This window comes from Myotis daubentonii, chromosome 14 (assembly GCF_963259705.1).
Source record: "Myotis daubentonii chromosome 14, mMyoDau2.1, whole genome shotgun sequence".
Classification (NCBI taxonomy): domain Eukaryota; kingdom Metazoa; phylum Chordata; class Mammalia; order Chiroptera; family Vespertilionidae; genus Myotis; species Myotis daubentonii.
Genome location: NC_081853.1, coordinates 35,247,813 through 35,266,001, shown reverse-complemented (window position 1 = coordinate 35,266,001; position 18,189 = coordinate 35,247,813). Strand labels below are relative to the sequence as shown.

General features: G+C 43.8%; 1 protein-coding gene across 1 annotated transcript in view; it reads left to right on the top strand.

Annotated features, from left to right (window-relative positions):
* Positions 1–17,335, top strand: part of LOC132215581 (collagen alpha-4(VI) chain-like) — a 101,761-nt gene extending 84,426 nt beyond the window's left edge. Inside the window, exons 34-38 of the mRNA XM_059663999.1 lie at positions 6,024–6,114; positions 7,648–8,331; positions 10,095–10,185; positions 10,666–10,895; positions 16,880–17,335. Of these exons, the coding sequence (XP_059519982.1) occupies positions 6,024–6,114; positions 7,648–8,331; positions 10,095–10,185; positions 10,666–10,895; positions 16,880–17,055 (1,272 nt within the window). The 3' untranslated portion in view covers positions 17,056–17,335. The remainder of the gene's footprint in view (positions 1–6,023; positions 6,115–7,647; positions 8,332–10,094; positions 10,186–10,665; positions 10,896–16,879) is intronic.
* Positions 17,336–18,189: the final 854 nt, after the last annotated feature.

Below are 18,189 nucleotides of genomic sequence, written 5' to 3'. Positions count from 1 at the left end.
TAGAAGATGAAAATACAGGGGTGGGCAAAAGTAGATTTATCTAAGTTGTGAGTATACACAATCATTCTTTTTTAAAAAAATATTTTTTAAAAAATTGATTTTAGAGAGAAAGAGAGAGTGAGAGCAAGAGAGAGAAAATTGACATGAAAGCATAATATCAATTGGCTGCCTCCTACATATCCCCTACTGCAGTGGTCACCAACTGGTGGTCCGTGAGGTCCAAAAGGTTGTCGACCACTGCCCTACTAGGGATCGAGCTCCCAACCCAGGCCTGTGCCCAGATGGGGAATCAAGCCAGCAACCTTTCAGTGCACATGATGATGCTCAATCACCTGAGCCACAGTGTTCAGGGCAACAGAGTTTATTCTTGTATTATTATTTATTAGTTATTGTATTATTTATTTGTATTACAACTGCAAACCTACTTTTGCTTTCCCCTATGTTAAGAGGAAGGCCAAAGAGAATCTGGGTTTTTAAAAAATCTTGGTATAATTTCAGAATTCATAAAAGTTGATATATATACATATTTTTTTCTTTTCTTTTTTTTTTTTTAAAGAAAATACTGGGTTGTCCAGACAGGTCCTTGCTGAGGCCTTGGGGACTGCTGTTTTCTGTTGGATTGTTACTCCCCTAAAGCCAGGATCAGCAACTGAGGAGCAAATTAGGCAATGAAGCTTCAAACTAGGGCTTTGTCTCCGAAGTTGTTTGGACATGTTACTTAGCACTGGAACCTCAATTTATTCACCCATAAAATAGGGATAAGCTCACAGGTTTGTTGTGGGAATTGTAAGAGACTAGAGGCCCGATGCACAAAATTCGTGCAAGGGGCTTGGCCCTCACAGCCCTGGCTACCTCAGTCCTCACAGCCTCGGCTTCGTCCAGACAGTCATTCTGCTGTTTGGTCTAATTAGCATATTAGCTCTTTATTAGATAGGATAGTACTACAGGGACATCTGACACATTCTATGTGCATACTCAGTGTAAGCCATTATTATTACCATCTTCTCAAGGTCCTTAAGAGGGCGCCTTGGCCCAGTAACTGTTAAATTGGATAGCTTTTATTTGGTGAATGCCTATGGAGTTCCAACTACCATGCTACATGCTTTTCATGTCTTGCCATCTTAACCTCTCACCACTCAAAATGTCATCCTGGGACCAGTCACACTAGCATCACCCAGGTGTGTGAGAAATGCCAAATCTCAAGCTCTACCCCCAATCTAATCAAATAGGCCCCGTCTGTGTTTTTACTAAGATCCCCAGATGGTTTGCATAAATGTTTAAGTTTGAGGAATGTTGGTATGATCTCAGTCATCCTACAAGTTAATAATGCTAGTCTACATTTCCAGAGGAGGTAAGGGAAGGTCAGAGGTGAAACGACTTGTTCTAAACTACATAGTCCTGGCATTGGCTTTCCCATATGTCTGGTTCCCTAGTCCCACCCCGCTATCCAGCAACCTCAATCCAATGCTGACCCCTAATATTTGCTGGGGAGTCCAGGAAGGCCTCATGGCAGTCTTGGTGGGACCACGCCAAGTGGCAGGAGCCCAAACTGGACTCAAGCTCCAGGGTCAGTCACAGGTTACATGACTGTTCTCTTCTGTGTCCTTCCCTCATTTTTTCAGTTTTCCCTCCTTGTTCCCTGAGCCCTTACCTCAACTGGATGCCAGATTTTTTTCTAACTCTCCCTCCTTAGGGTCCAGTTAGCTCTTCCTCTGCCAAATTCTCCTCCCCAGCACTTTCTTTCTATCCCTCTCCTCCCTTCTGTCTAAGCCAAAAGTACCCCCTTACTCACTCCCAGGAATGAACATTGTCCCATGGCCTCTGGCAGCTGAATACAACAGCTGAGACCCTGTGGGTCTCTCTAACTCAGGGCCTATGGAGAAGTTTTAATAGTGAGGGCTCAGGTTTGAGGGTTGCCTATATCCTTTCAGGAAATGTCTTTCTGTTTATTAAAATAAAAGAGGGTGCTAATGTAAATCCATGTGCTTCATCTTCTCAAACCCCTTATACTCCTGTCTTTAGCATACAACTTGTCCCTATAGAGCACAACTGGATATTCTATATAATAAAAGCCTAATATGCTAAGTGTCCGACCATTCGACCGTTCAACCAGTCGCTATGATGTGCACTGACCACCAGGGTACAGATGCTCCAGTAAGTTAGTTTGCTGCTGGGGTCTGGCCGATCAGGACTGGGCAAGATGGCCCTATTGGCCCTGATCGGCACTGGGCTAGAGGGGCTGGACATACTCTGGAGCCCTCCTGTGGTCCCTTCCCAGCCCTGATCATGCACTGGTGGGGTCCCTTGGCCTGGCCTGTGCCCTCTCACAATCCAGGACCCCTCAGGGGGTGTTGGAGAGTTGGTTTCAGCCCGATCCCTGCAGGCCAGGCCGAGGGATCCCACCGGTGCATGAATTGATGCACTGGGCCTGTAGTTCAGGAATAAAGTTGGTTGAGAGAATTACCAAAGGTGCTGATTCAAACTTTAGCAAAGCTTTGAACCTTGAGCAGATCAGTTGGTTTGTATTTGAGGTACTTAAGTTTTGAGACTTCCTTTTCTGGTGCTGATGGGAGTTTGCAGAAGACATTTAGAGGCTGTTTTCTCTCCTCACTCTGGGATTCCCTCCTAACACTGTCTCTCTGTTTGAAGTTTCTCAGGAATTATCTTGTCTACTTCCTTATCAGTGACGAGGACCATGCTGGCAAGTTCAAAGCCCAAGTAATTAAATGTTAATGAATAACAACTAAATACAAATGAATCTATACTGAATCATAGTTTCCCTATGGACTTCCATTGTGTTTTTGAATACTTGTTCCCACAATTTTATTTTTGCAGGAACAGGAAAAATTTAAACGTGATCATAAAATTATTCTTCCTAAGAAAAGTTTTGTGTTTTTTTTTTAAATATACTTTTATTGATTTCAGAGAGGAAGGGAGAGGGAGAGAGAGAGATAGAAACATCAATGATGAGAGAGAATCATTGATAGGCTGCCTCCTGCATGCCCCACACTGGAGATGGAGTCCACCACCCAGCATGTGCCCTGACGGGAATCAAACCGTGGCCTCCTGGTTCATAGGCTGATGCTCAACCACTGAAACACCCTGGCCGGGCAGGAAAGTTTTCACAAAGATGCAAGCTTTTAAACTATTCCAGTTCATTTGAATTTGGTCATTTTCCAACAAACAGAAAAACAGATGCACAAGTGCATTCTCTTAGCTGCTCAAGAGTATAAGGTAACACAGTGTCCTGAACTTGAGACACGTACAGAAAACAGTAATTGTTGGAACAGGAAGAAAACATAGCAGCACCGAGTCCTATCCTAAATCTCTGTTGCTGAGGAAACTGAGGCCAGAGGCTTGTCCAAGGTCACATAGCCAATTCCAGTAGATCAAAGACTAGTACCTGGGTTCAGGGCACAAAATCCATTTGTGCCACATAAACTTTTTTTTTATGAATCACTCCTTTGTACACACTTGGGAACTATTTGAACTTGTTTTGAAGTTCTTCATGCTACCTTAAAATTCACATAAATTCTACATTTTTCGAACACACTTCACCCGTGTTTCCTGTGATTTGAAGACAACGTATCCTAACTTAGCATTTCCCCAGAACTCTTGGGGTAAAAATCGATGCTCCTAGGGTTATCTAGTCTTCTCATATCTCTTGGAGCCCTGCCGGGGATCCTGATTTCAAGCCTTCCAAATTGCCTCATGTGATTTCCAGGAAAGCTAGCCATGTGTGATATGCGTGCCTACACTGTTTTCTCTAATCCCTGGTGATTAATTAGATCCATTTGGTTTGGTGGAGCGGATCTGAATGAATGTTGAATGTTGGCAACTCTGCACTCGGACTTCATGTTAGCCCCCTCCATCTGGCAGATGCGCTTTCAGATGTGCTGTGTGGCTGCGCATTGGAGGTGGGTGTTTTCTAACCTCTGGGACGTGGGAGCCTTGAGAAGAATCCTCTAGATTACCTGCCTACCTCCGGACCGTTGTATATGCTGTTCCTCCATACTGTAATGCTTTTCCCTGCTTCTTTGCCTGGTCAATATCCTACTCATTCTTTCAGAAGTGCCAGATGCTGTTATGTTCATCAGGGTCTCTCTATCCTTTTCCCTTGAAATTAGTCTCCCCTTTCTGTGTTCCTAAAACATATTATTGGACCCTTTTCTTGAAAATGGTTTGTCGATCTTTCCACTTAAGCTCTTTGAAGGCGTGGCTGTGTGTCATTTTTTTTTTTTTAAAATCTCCATATGGCTTGTTAACACTTTTGTGTAGTAGCTGTTTAATTAGTCTTGGCTGGTTTGAATTTCTAAGTCAGGAAAAAGCATAATTTAGGTTGCCTTTGTCATGTGAAGAACAAGAGAGGATGCATCTCGCCTTCCTTCTAGGAGACTTAGGAAAGTTCCCATGTTTGGGTTTTCTTCTTTCTTTTTTTGCGTTACATTAGCATAAACAGAAGTTCAACTCTTTATATTTCTTTCCCCACAAGGGTTGCACTCGAATGTTTGGGATATGCTGTAGCCCTAAGCAGAAAGCGTAAAGAGCTCTGTGTGGAGCATATGCTACAGAAAGTTCTTTTTCAAAGCCAGCCTTGCTTATCTGACTTTCTGAGGGCCAGCACGACATCTTCATATGCCTGGCACCTTGCTACTGGACGAGGGTCTCGAGCTTGCTTGGTCTGGGCCACAAGGATGAAGGAGGAGAAACTGACCTTCAGTGGGGCCCTCTCCTATATGATTTGACAGACAGACAGAGATTGGACACGACGAGGCCTATTTATCCACCTCTTCACAAACCACACCTCAATTCCTGAGAGAAACAGTCTGAAAGCATTTTTAATTTCATCATGAGGTGAAAATTCTGCAAAAAGTCAGGGCAGGTTGACTGTGAAACGATTCATGCCTAAGGCTCAGTGGCTTAATACAATCAAGTATTATTTTTGCCATCTAGCACAAGTGCACGCAGGACTCTGGCTATGTGTGAGGGGCGGTTGGGGGGTGTTGCTTCAGCCATTTTAGGACCTGGGCTCCTCATCAGAGGCCCTCATCATACCCATTGGCCTCAAAGCCTTCTTCTGGATCTTCTCCATGCGGCCCACGGGAGCAGTGGGGGATAGTGCATGCACTAGAAATGGCATAGGTCACTTTCACCTACAGGCCATTGGTTAGACCCCGATCCTATGGTCCCACTGAACTGCAGGGGAGGGTGGGAAATGTAGTGGAGCTGTGGCCCTAGGAAGAAGAGGGAGTGGGTTTGCTAATTATCTAACCACTTGTCACATGGACCTTGTTGGATTTATTGTTGCTATTATTTAATATTTTACTTTGAAACCTCGATATCTGTTATTGACTAATCCTAACTGGAAAGGTTAAGTGAAGGAGATAAACAGATTTGCCATCCCTGCAAAACCTTCCCTGATTCCTCCTCATTCCTGCCTTCTGGCTTTGATATGTCTCAACTCTGAATACCAGGAATACGCTGGAAAGGCCTCGCTTAGGTAACTGCCTCTTTCCAATCTAATGGTATATGACTTATATAACTGCCTCCTTAAAGAGAGGCGCTGTTCGTGTTTATAGCTCTCACCACACTGCATCCTGCAGACTGTGGACAATCACTAAAGATTTATGGAATTTATAAAGGATCGAACCCTCAACTCCCTGACCCTCATTCCAACGCAACATTACACTAATTGAGGTTATACACATCAGGAGCCTGAAGACCCCACAGCTCTTGTGTCCACAATGACAGTCCAACCTCCAGGTTAGAACCAGATAATTAAATGACTATTAATAATTGTAATAGGTAATGCCAATATATATATGAATATAATGTCTATATATGCCTATATTAATATATATTCATATATATAATATTATTTAAACATGTATAAATATATTATTTAAATTATAATTATATTATTTTAAAAATACCATATTAATATTTTTCTCATCTGAATTGGAAAAAAACATGGCCTAAACTTAATTCAGTAAATGACAAACTTGTGTGTGTGTTTGGATTAGATGGATGAAACCAACAGATTTCACCTATTCATCTGGGAGACTAAGAGCCAGCAGGACGTGGAGCACTTGGCCCGCTGCGTCCTCTGCTATGGTAAGCACGGGCAGCATTTCTGATTGGACTGATGTGCAGAGAATAGGATGAATTAATTGGTGGCCACAGGCCAGATCTGTTCTGCAGATGTCTATTTTCTTGGTATGTGCAGAGTTTTAGAATCTGGGAATTTCCTGGTAATTCTGGATTAACAGTTTTTCTTAGGAAGTCAGAATAGTCTGGAGAGTCACAGATGTTGGGTTCCCATGTGGCCACAGTCAGCCAGAGCTGAGTTGTGCCTATCTACTTTATTTTTAAAAAAATATATTTTATTAATTTTTTACAGAGAGGAAGGGAGCGGGATAGTTAGAAAAATCAATGAGAGAGAAACATCGATCAGCTGCCTCCTGCACATCCCCCACTGGGGATGTGCCCACAACCAAGGTACATGCCCTTGACCGGAATCGAACCTGGGACCCTTGAGTCCAAGGCTGACGCTCTATCCACTGAGCCAAACCGGTCAGGGCTGCCTATCCGCTTTAAATGGGGCAAGTGCCTGCTAATGCCTCATCTCTCCTTCCCCTCCCTATTGTCTTACCCCTGGCCTGCTCTGCTTACTCACCTGTCCTGCCAGGTTCCTGTAGATGGCTGGCCTGTGTTCCTTCTTTAGTGGCACCTTAGTGTGAAGGGCAGACCATGGAACTAAGAGTCAAGAGTCCTGGGTTTAGGCCTGGATTTGCCATTGACCACCAGTGGGATATTGGCAGGTCATTCAATGTCTCTATCTTCAGCCTCCATCACTCTATCCCACATGTCACACTAGCCTGTGCCAGAGAAAATTTTGTGCTGAAACCCATGCACGCCTATGTGTGGAGGGTTCTCATCCATCCCCACGTCACCCAGGGCTAGAGTCCTATCGCTGAAATCAGAAGGGGATTTAATTGTTTCCTTTTCTTGATCCACATTAAGATGTAACACTGCCATGAGAGATGTGGTCCTGAGAGCTTGGTCAAGTCAAATGCAGTCATTGCCATTGGCAGAGTATGTAACAGCTGATAAACTGCTTTCACATCCATCATCTCATTTGACATATTGTCTCTCTGGACTTCAGTTTCCTCTCCTGTAGAAGCGTAGACTTAGCTGGTATTTATTAAACTTGAGTTTTTCCTGTATCAGGCATTGTTCTGAGCAGTTACATGTATATTGAATCATTTAAAAAATTTAAACCTCACAAGGTAGGTACTATTATTATCATCACTGTCCCTATCTGACAGATGCGGAAACTGAGGCAGTAGGAAGGCTGAGTAATTTGCCCAAGGTCAGAGGTAGGACCTGGACTGAACCAGGAAGATGTCTATGAACCTAAAAATGAAGAAGCCATATGGCCCAGTAGTTAAAAATATTAAATGTGGAATCATCGTCTCAATTCTTTCTTCTGAAAAATGGGAATTTAGGTACAGCGCCCATCTGTGGCTCTTGTCAATACAAATAGCATTTAGCAGCACCTGTTCTTACCAAGCGTCTGGAAGTGTGTTTGCATGGAAAGGAAAGGGATGCATGGTAACTCTGGCCTCTCCTGCCCTTCCTTTCCAGACAACTGCCGACCAGCCCCCGAGTGCAGGCCGGGCACCCCTGAACCCCTGGCGGTGGACGTGGACGTGGCCTTCGTGGTGGACAGCTCCCACAGCGTTGGTGCCGATGTATACCAAGCCGCGTTGCGTCTAGTGGACACCACTCTCGACAACCTGGAGGTGGCTGCGCAGCCAGACGTGTCCCTCCACGGGGCTCGCGTGGCTCTGGTGACGCACACGACTCCAGGCTTCCGGCCGGGAGCAGGACGGCCCCCTGTGCTGGAGGCTTTCCCCCTGACCTCCTCTGGCCACCGGGCACAGATGCAGAGGCTCATCCGGGAGGCCATGGGCCACCCCCTGCAGGGAGCCCCGGCCCTGGGCCATGCCCTGGAGTGGACACTAGAGAAGGTGCTCCTGGCAGCCCCGCTGCCCAGGAGGGCACAGGTTCTCTTCGCCATCGTGGCCAGTGAGACTAGCAGCTGGGACCGGGAGAAGCTGAGGACTCTGTCCCTGGAGGCCAAGTGCAAGGGCATCACTCTGTTTGTGCTGGCCGTGGGTCCTGGCGTGGGAACCCGTGAGCTGGCTGAGCTGGCTGGAGTGGCCAGCGCCCCCTCTGAGCAGCACCTGCTGCGCCTGCAGGGGATCTCAGACCCAGAGGTGGCCTACGCCAGGCGCTTCACATGGGCCTTCCTGAACCTCCTCCAAAGTGAGCAATCTCTGAGCACAGGGGGTGCCTGGGTGGGCCGGGATGGGGAGGACTACTTGCACAGCCTGGCATTGGGCAAGCAGGTGCCCACTGAGCCTTCAGCCTTGCTGAGCTGCATGCAGCCTCACAACCTCTGGGGAGACCCTAGAGGAGCACCCCGTTTCCTGAAAACCCTGAGCTGCCATTGCCCTGACACGGTGCCCAGCCTAATGTTGGTTTTTTTTTTTTGCCTGGAACCTCTCAGCTGGTGGTTGGGAGGCTTCAAGTGTCCCCCCCCACCTCTCGATTTTCTCATTTACCAAAATGAAAATTACAGTCTCTTTCTGATCTGTGAAGCCTACATTCAAATATGTGCATGGAGGAGGTTCGAAAGCACCAGTGCTGTACAATTATAAGGCATAGTTGTTGCTATTACTATTTCCCAGAATCCAGTGGTGCATAATAGTGCTTCTCAGATTTTCACATCACGTGCATCTCCTGGGGAATCTTGTCAAATGTAGATTCTGATCCAGTAGGTCTGAGCTGGGGCTGGGATTCTGCACTTTTAACAAGCTCCCAAATGATGCTGATGCCGGTAGGCCGTGGACCACGCTTTGAGTAACAAGAGTATATGACATTTATTTTTCTGGGACTTGCTCAGGTTGGGTGGATGGAGCCAACAGGGAAGGTTGAGGGGCACACTGACAGTGCACCTGGGCAGGAATTCCTCCCCATCTCCTGTCTTAGTGTCCTCACCTCCAATCAGAACCAAACTAGTTGAACCAAACTCCTGGGCAGCCAGTACCCAAGCTGTATTCCTAGCATGATAATGGAGATGGTTGGGATTTGGGGGTGGGTATTTATCTGGTCACATTTCCAGGAGTTTGTCTTGGGCTCTGTCCACCACTGTTAATCCCAATCAGGTCATGTATGGGGTGCTTCAATGTGTCCTGTGAGGCCTTCTTGCTGGGAGACAGGAATTTCTCAGTTTATAAGAGGGTGTGATCTCCTGCTGGGAGTCTTGGGGGACATCTGCCCCTCAGTGAAGGAATCAAAGGGAGTCTGATGGACAGCTTAGAAGTGCTGACACAGCATTGTGCCTCTCCAGTTGGAGAGGTACAAAGATCAATGACTAGGTTCTAGTCCTACTTTTGCCACTAGGGAGCTGTGTAACCCCAGAAAGGTCAGTGAAGCACTCTGAATTTCTGATTTCTTATTATTGTAGGAGATGGAAGAGAGATTTGCAATATATGGCTGATGGCTTAGTGATTCTTTGAGGGAGACGAAGGCTGAATGAATCACTTTTCTAGTCGGTTTTAATTTCATTTTTTTATTTTTTATGTTTTAGTATGTCAGGTTGCACTATATGTTTTGATTTTTTTTATTATGTTATGTTTTATTATGTTAGGCTTCTTTTATGTTGTGATTTTACATTATTCATATGACTGTGCATTTTGTTTTCATTTCTTTAAATTTTATTTTTGTATTTGTGTTATTCTTTGCTTGAATTTATTTTATATCTTTTTTATTTTATGTCAGTAGATTTTTGTTTTTACGTTTGTTTCATTTAATTTTTATTTTGTTTTGCTTTTTATTTTGCTTTATTGTATATTTTACTATATTTTATGCTTTATTTGATTTTTATTTTGTCTTTTAAGTTTTTGTGTTAATGGATAATATTTTTGTTTTTATGCTTTATTTTACTTTATGTTTAGTTTATTTTCAAGTTTTATATTATTTTATGCTTTATTTGACTTGACTTTATTTTGAAATTTTATTTTTAGGTGGAACAAACCAGTACCCACCCCCAGAGCTCATTGAAGAATGTGGGGGCCCCAGCCGAGGGGACACTCGGAGGCAGTCACTTATTAAGAGGTAGGCTGAGGATTAGAGCTGAGGTTGTCCCATAGCTCTGTCCCTTGCAGGAGACAACTCCCTAGAGAAAGGTCACAGGCAGTGTCAGTCCTTGACCTGACCCAAGCTACTGGAGCGAGGATGCTCCCATGTTTGACAACCCTGATATGGTGTGTCTTTTCTTTCCTTAAGAGTAATACAGGACCGATATAAAACATTGAAAGAACACATAAGTGTATAAAAGCAAAAATTAAAATTTTCCATTCCACCCATCCCCATCTTCTAATTGTCCCAGAGGTAAAGTTAATAATGCTAAACATATTGTTGCTACTTTTGTCCAAATGCCTCTGCAAACCTAAGAAGGTAACTAATGTGCTAACAAAGTCATGAGGAAATGCTCAAACCCAAAGCTTTATTGAGCGCAGCAGTATCAATTGGAAAATGAACATCTCAGTTCTCACGGTCTGGTTGCACGGTTTGACATGGGTTGTTTGTATGTAGGCTGCCCAATCGCCAGCGTGGCATATCTGGCTTTGCTGATGATTTGGAAGCACTTGAAGCAACAGATTTTTTTCTGGAGGAGAACAGAACAGCAACGATGACATCTGTAACTCAGCAAGAAGCACTTGAAAATTATGAAAAGAATGGCTATGCCACTGAAGAAAAAGAACAAGAAATGTCTGCAAAACAAAAGAAAAATGGAAGAGAAATAAATTCAGACACTACTTCTGGTAAAAACAAACAAACAAACTATTCCTTACTCCTTAGGTCGAGTTTACTTTTAAAAATCTTTATCTTAAAAAAAAAAATCCTGTGTACTGTGTGTGTTAGCTTGCAAATTTTGGCTTTTATATACTTTCCTTCCAAATACACAAATTCATGTATGCAGCTAAAGAAATTAGTTTAAGAACATATACAAGGACTAACTTTCACTTGAGTATAAACAGGGAGCTGAACAGAAGCTATTTCAGGGGGTTTGATGGGAGCATACCCTATGACATGTCTGTATGTCATTGTGAAGAAGCCATGATCTATTGCAGAAGCGCCAAACATGCTCCTGACCTTGAAGGAAAATGCATTGGCTTATAGAAGCCTCCTGCATCTATGAGTGGCCACATAGGTGCCGACTAAGTTTCTGGAAACTTTGGGTTCATCTAAAACAACTAGCGATGATTTAGGATTAGAGCAGGTAATAATGCAGATACCATGTGACCTCTTACATGGGCTCAACAAAGTGAGCAAAACAGTGACACATTAGAAAGAGATTTGGGAGGATTTGACTCTCAAGTTTTTAAAATGTAGGGGAAAAGATGGCTGTAAGAATTTCTAGTGAGTGGCGTGGTCAGTCTAGATTAAATGAGAGATAATTGCCCAGGTTTTGAATGTGCCTAGATGGGTCTCTCTCTGGTGCTGCTAGCTAAGTGGCCACATCTCTGTGGCTCAGTTTTATGATCTGTAAAGTGGGGATTGTGTGAATACCTATCCCACAGGGTTGTTTTGAGGAATAAAACTTGTTAATTTATGTGTTTGCCACATAACAAGCCTGCAAGCCAAGGTAGGTATTAAGATGCTGATATGTCCTACCGCTTAGGTTCCAAAGTAAACAGATGTTCAAAGGAAATAACAAAACCAACGGACAGAGGAGTGGTCACTCCCAGCTGCCGGGATCCAACCCCAGCAGGTCCAGGGGTTCCCAAAGGTGTAGACGGAGTCGGTGAAGAAGAAAGGACACGAAGACAGTGTTCAGTTGATCAGCAGTCTAGCCAGGATCTCCAGCTAGGATCTCCAGCCAAGTTCTGGTCTGGATCTCCAGAGAGGTTCTGCGTCCATGTTCTCTTGCTAGGTTCTCCAGCCAGGTTCTGTCCTGGTTCTCCAGCCAGGTTCAGTCACCAGCTTCTAGTCAGGTTCTCTTGCCAATTTCTGTAGTCAGGTTCAGTCCAGGATCTTTTGCCATGTTCTCTCGCTAGGTTCTGTCTCTAGGTTCTGAGGCCAGTTTCTGTCCAGGATCTTTTGCCATGTTCTCTCCAGCGAAGTTCTTCTGTCTCTAGAGAACTTTCTGTGTAGGTTCTGTCTTCTAAGTTCTGTCTTCTAAGTTCTGTCTCTTTCTGTCTTGTTACATCTGTATTTATACCAGTTGATTCAATCCTATCAATCTCTATTACAAAGGTTAGGGCATGTCTTATCTCCATTCCAGGGAGTAAAGATTATGTAGCTTAAGCATGATTGTTCATAGTTAAAGTGATTAATTACCCGCCTGGCACTTAGTTGAGGGGTTTTATTCCCTCCCTAACTTCAGGGGAAAATCCCTACCTGGGGAAACAACCTTTCTCAGAGAGGAGACCTTGGTTAAAACACATAGTGCCAAGAAGGTGAGTACACATTTTAAGAACAGTATGCCATATATGCCAGGACCCTTGAAACAGCAAGGATGGACTGGCTCCTGGCACCCAGCAACACATTTTATCTCCTTAGGTGAAAAGTTATCCCGTTGATCATTCTGTTTTCAGTATATAATATTATCAGGTACTTCACGAAGGCAGTTATTTTTGGTCTTGGCTGTAAAATAGGAATCTCTAAAAATTCTCAAAGCCTAGACCGCACCCCAGACCAATTCAATCCGACTCGCGGGGCGGGGGAGGGGGGGGGAGCTACGCAGCAATTCCACTGAGCAACCACGAGTGCGAACCACTGCTCCAAGGGGGCCTTTCCTACAAAGTCAAGGTGAAAGAGATGGAGGACAGCAGATGTCAGTCATCCAATCCAATTCTATTCACAGACAAAAACTAAGGCCTGAGGGTCCCCCAAATTTTGTACCCATTCTGTAACTTGGCTGTGGCCAGTCCCTCTCTCATTGCATTCCAAGGATACTCTAAACCTTCACCACCTCTCCCAGTTCCTTCCCGCATGTCTCTTTCTCTATCTGATGCCCATATATTTTTGCTTTCAAAAGAAAGAAAAGTGCCAGGTGCAACTTCCCGTGTTTTCCTGCCCTTCAGTCAGAGAGAAGAGCTGTCCCTTGTCATCAGCTGTTCCCACTGACAGAAAACCCAAAGGGCTCTTGACTTGCGCTCTTTGGGATGGGGCCATGGCTGGCTGTAACCTTCTTCTTCAAACACTCTCCTCTCTTGGCCCCAGAGATATTCTCCTCTTGTTCTACTTCTGACAAGTCCGTCTGGGCTCCTCTTTCCAGCTCTAGCCCCACAGAGAGAACCAGGTTTGATGGAACCTGAAATTTATACAATTTAGGGGCCCTCTTTAAGAAAAGCATATAAAATTATTAAAATTTAATTCAAAAGTGAATATTTGATGCAAATGAGGGGCCCTGAAGTTTGGGCGTCACGAATTTGATGGTAAACCTGCAACGCCTTCCCCAAGGTCCTTTCTCAATCTTCCAAGGACTCTATACGTCCTACAGGGACAAGCTTGCCCAGCAGGACTTCCACTCGCCCCTCTGTACTGCTGACTTCAAATCCGTACCTTCCATCTTTGACTCTCTCCTGAGCTGCAGACCAGCTCAGTGAACCAACTGCCCTCCAGATGGCACCATTGCACATGCCCACAGTCATCTCAGACAAACTCAATTAAACAAATGGGACTCATCTTTCCTATTCAAACCTTTTTTTACCTTTATTCTTATTTTGGAATGAACCTCCACTGACCCAGGAATGGAAAGCTAAAACCCAAACATCACTAATTTTCTCCTCTCCTCTCCCCCTGCCTCCAACTGGGGACCACATCTTCGTGTGACTTCCTCCTCAGCATCTCTCAGACCCATCCGCTTTCCCACAATCTTCCCTTTTAACTCCTTGAGTGTAATTGCAATGCTGTCTAACGAGTCCCATTTCTTCCAGTTTGTCCTCCTTCCTATTCCAGTCTGAACACCAAATTAAGTTTTCTAAAATGGAAACCTGAGCCTGTCTTTTGTCTTCTTTATTTCCCAATGGTTTATATTATGGGGGTGGGGAACCTTTTTTCTGCCAAGGCCATTTGGATATTTATAACATCACTCATGGGTCACACAAACATAGCAACTCAAGTATCAGCCTGCTATATTCGGTGAAACATTTCATTATCTCACCCCTAATGCCTGGACAGGGCCAGACCAAATGATTTCATGGGCTGGACGTTCCCCTGGTTTATAAAATAGTGTTCAGATGCCTGGATAAGGCACACAGGCCTCTGTGACTTAGACCTTGCAGTGTCCTCTAAGGCCTACTGGTTGCCACTTCCCTACAGATACCTTTTGCACTATTTGCAGTTGCCCCGATCCCCTGTTCTTCAGTCAAGGTCTCCATGCCTTTGCTCATGCTCATCTGTCCATTTGCAGCCTCTTCACAGTATCTGCCTGAGTTACATGCACTCATCTTTTAATACTCAGGTCAAGTTTCACTAATACTTAGAGTCCTTTCTGGCCTGCATGTAGTCTTAAATTTCCATGGCCTCCTTTGTGCACCTGTATCTTAAGCTAAATTCTTCCACGGTACCTGCAGCTTTCATTGCACGTACTTGTAAAGAATTGTCATAGAAGCCAGGCCGATCTCGGTATAATTTTCAGTTTCAGTGCTATCTCCAAAGCACACAGATCTATTTTTTGGCTTTCTCCTCTAAGAAGGGCTACATCATGAGACATATGTATCAGTAGAGAGAACCAGCCCGGGCGTATTGCAGTGTCATCGTAGCTGTTCCTCATACCTATCCAGTGCCCTCCTTTCTCTTCCCCTTTTCTTCATTCCTGGATTCATGGACTTGTTTGAGTAAAACTGATTGCTGCTGCAGAATTCTTCTAAGAAAGGCAAAAGTTAACACACTTGGTAAAAACAATGCAAATGTAAAATTGGGGTATAGCAATAATTGCTCGGGAGAAAACTTGTTTGCCCCCCAGTGCCATAACATACTGACGAAAGGAAACTTAAGACTCGGAGGCTCCCTTAGGTTGCACAGAATACCTTGGGGATAAGTAGTTTAAAGCATTGAGGATTGACTTTCCTATAGCTGTGCTGACCAACGACTAGCTACATGAGCTATTTAAATAGAGAATTATTTGAAATTAAATGAAACTGAAAATTCAGTTCCTCGGATGCAACAGCCATATTTCAAATACCCAATAGCCACACAAGCAGTGAGTACTGTATTAGTGCAGACATAGAATATTTCCCTCATTGTGGAGGGTCATTGTAGAGCGCTGCTCTAGAGAAATCATCTAGGAGAAGCAGCCCCTGGTTGTCTTGCCAGTAAATGCAAGGATGGGGCTTCTAAAGCCAAAAGCCACAAAGTGTCACTAGGAAAAGCAATGATAGATTTATTTATTTATTTATTTATTTATTTATTTATTTATTTATTTATTTATTGAGAGAGAGAGAGAGGGGGAGAGAAAGAGAGAGAGAGAGAGAGAGAGAGAGAGAGAGAGAGAGAGAGAGAAGAGAAACATCGATCAGTTACCTCCCATGTGCCCTCCGACTGGGATCAAACCCACAACCTAGTTGTGTGCCCTGACCAGGAATCGAACCTGAGACCTGGTGTATGGCTTGACATTCTAATGAACTGAGCCACCCATCCAGGGCAAAGTAAGGATCTATTTAAACAAGTCCTTGCCTGTCAGTTCGGAGTCAGTTTGTAATGGTAGAAATTAGTGTCCGCTAACTGCGGAGCCCTAAATCTATCTGTTGGACCCAGAGAGTACAGTCAAAAGTTCACCACTGGACTGTTTTCCTGCTGACTCCGATAATATTTTTGGAGGAGCATTTGTTCTGGCTCCTTCTGGGCCCTCACTGCTTGTTTTCTCCCCCGTCCTTCCGCCCCAAGTTAGAGCCATGCAGCTGGCCAATTCCAATGTGCCTGTTCAAGGCGTAGGACCATTCGTTATCCCACTAAGAGTGCATCTCATTCCCTTGGGTCCAGCGCATCTGGTCACTCCTTCAAGAGAACTAGTCTGTGCTGATTACACTAATGGGGGTGCGTAGGCAGCTTCCCAGGAACAGACCACAAATTTTAACTCTTGCTTTCTGAAGCAAGATATCTTCCTTATTCAAGAGCCATTGGAAGGCCCAGGGAAACTGGAGGATACCACTATTTTGTGCTGTGGAGCTAACCTGAAACGAAAATACCTGGAAAAATTAATGTCTGATTTAGAATCCACTGTATCCCAGATTTTGCTCGGTTGTCACTATTGATTCCCAATGGTTTCTTCATTTTCCAGGAACATCATGTTTTTCTTTTAATATTAACTTCTTGGGTAAGTGTCAAGATACAATAAATAATAAATAAACTGTATTTGCTTAGGCTATTAGAAGGCTTTGAGAGTAGGAAGCGATTGAGACGGTTTGAATAACGAGGTAAATAAGTATAATAAACAAGTAAGAAATTCTCAGTTTCAGAAAGATTTATTTATTCATTCATCCACTCACTCATTTATGCATTGTCGGATGTATCTGACATGTGTTAGGTACTGTGCAAAATAATAGCTGAAATTGTATTACACCTTTCATATATGTTATGCGACACCTTACAACAAACTTGTAAAGAAGTTTTTATTTAAAAAAATATTGTTTATATGGTCTAGGAAATTGAGGCTCAGAAAGATTGTTCCTTGTCAAGTATACACAGCCAGTAGATCGTGAGGCTAGAATTCATTTTCAGGCCTGTGACACCAAACCATCGCTCCCTTCCTGTCATGCTCATACAGGAAATTTAACCCCCTGCATTTGTTTTGTGGCAGGTCCCTGTTTGATGGATCCAGGGGAAGGCGAGTGCCAGGATTACATCCTGAAATGGTACTATAACAAGGACAAGCGGGCTTGCCAGCAGTTCTGGTATGGCGGCTGTGGGGGCAATGCCAACCGGTTTGAAACCAAGGAAGAATGTGAGGTTCGGTGTGTCCCAACACCGCTGTAGACTCAGGCAGAGCCTCATCACTGTGGCCTCTGTTTTAATCGCGGATGAAATCGAGATTGCCTCCCTGAGACAGTGCCGCAGCTCCTAAGTGATGAAGCCCTCTCTGCAATCTCAGGTCGATTATTAACCCACTGAACTTTTTCCTGCCGGCGGAGAACTTGGGAAAAATGATTTGCGATTTGAGGAGGACTGCATGCTAGTAGTTACAAAAAGTAGCTGAAACTTTCCTGAAAGTTATTTAAATGATGTAGAACTGAATGGTAAAGAAATTTGAACCTGGCATAACATTAATTTTTTTGGCTATGCAGCAAAAGAGAAATCAATGTATGCAGTCAGTAAAAACTAATTTGGAAGTGAGTTGAAACTTGATTTCTTTTTTACTACGTGAAAAGCTGGAAGTATTAGTCAAAGCAGAGGTTTGGAAAAAGACACATCTAATGTGAAATTTCATCCCGACTAGTGTGAAAATAAAGGCAATCTCGATGAAATCATTTGGTGTGACACAACGTGTGATGCCTGCTCACTGCAATCTGTGCTATTCTTTTTTTTTTTTTTTTAGCTTTGTAGTACATTTCATTTGTATTTATTTTTTAAATTCTTTATTGTTTAAAATATTACATATAGTATTACATATGTCTCCTTTTTTCCCCATTGACCTCTCCCCGGCCACGCACCCTCTTCCCCGCCCCCCAGCACATGCCCTCACTCCCCTAGTGTCTGTGTCCTTTAGTTATGCTTCTATGCATGCATACAAGTCCTTTGGTTGATCTCTTACCTCTGCCCCCCACCCCAGCCCCCTGCCTTCCCTCTGAAGTTTTATTGTCTGTTCAATGCTTCTTTGTCTCTAGATCTATTTTTATTCATCAGTTTATGTTGTTCATTATATTCCACAAATGAGTGAGATCATGTGATATTTATCTTCCTCCGACTGGCTATTTCACTTAGCATAATGCTCTACAGATCCATCTATGCTGTTGCAAATGGTAAAAGTTCCCTCTTTTTTATAGGAGCATAGTATTCCATCGTATAGATGTACCACTGTTTTTTAATCCACTCATCTGCTGATGAGCACTTAGGCTGTTTCCAAATCTTAGCTATGGTAAATTGTGCTGCTATGAACATAGGGGTGCATAT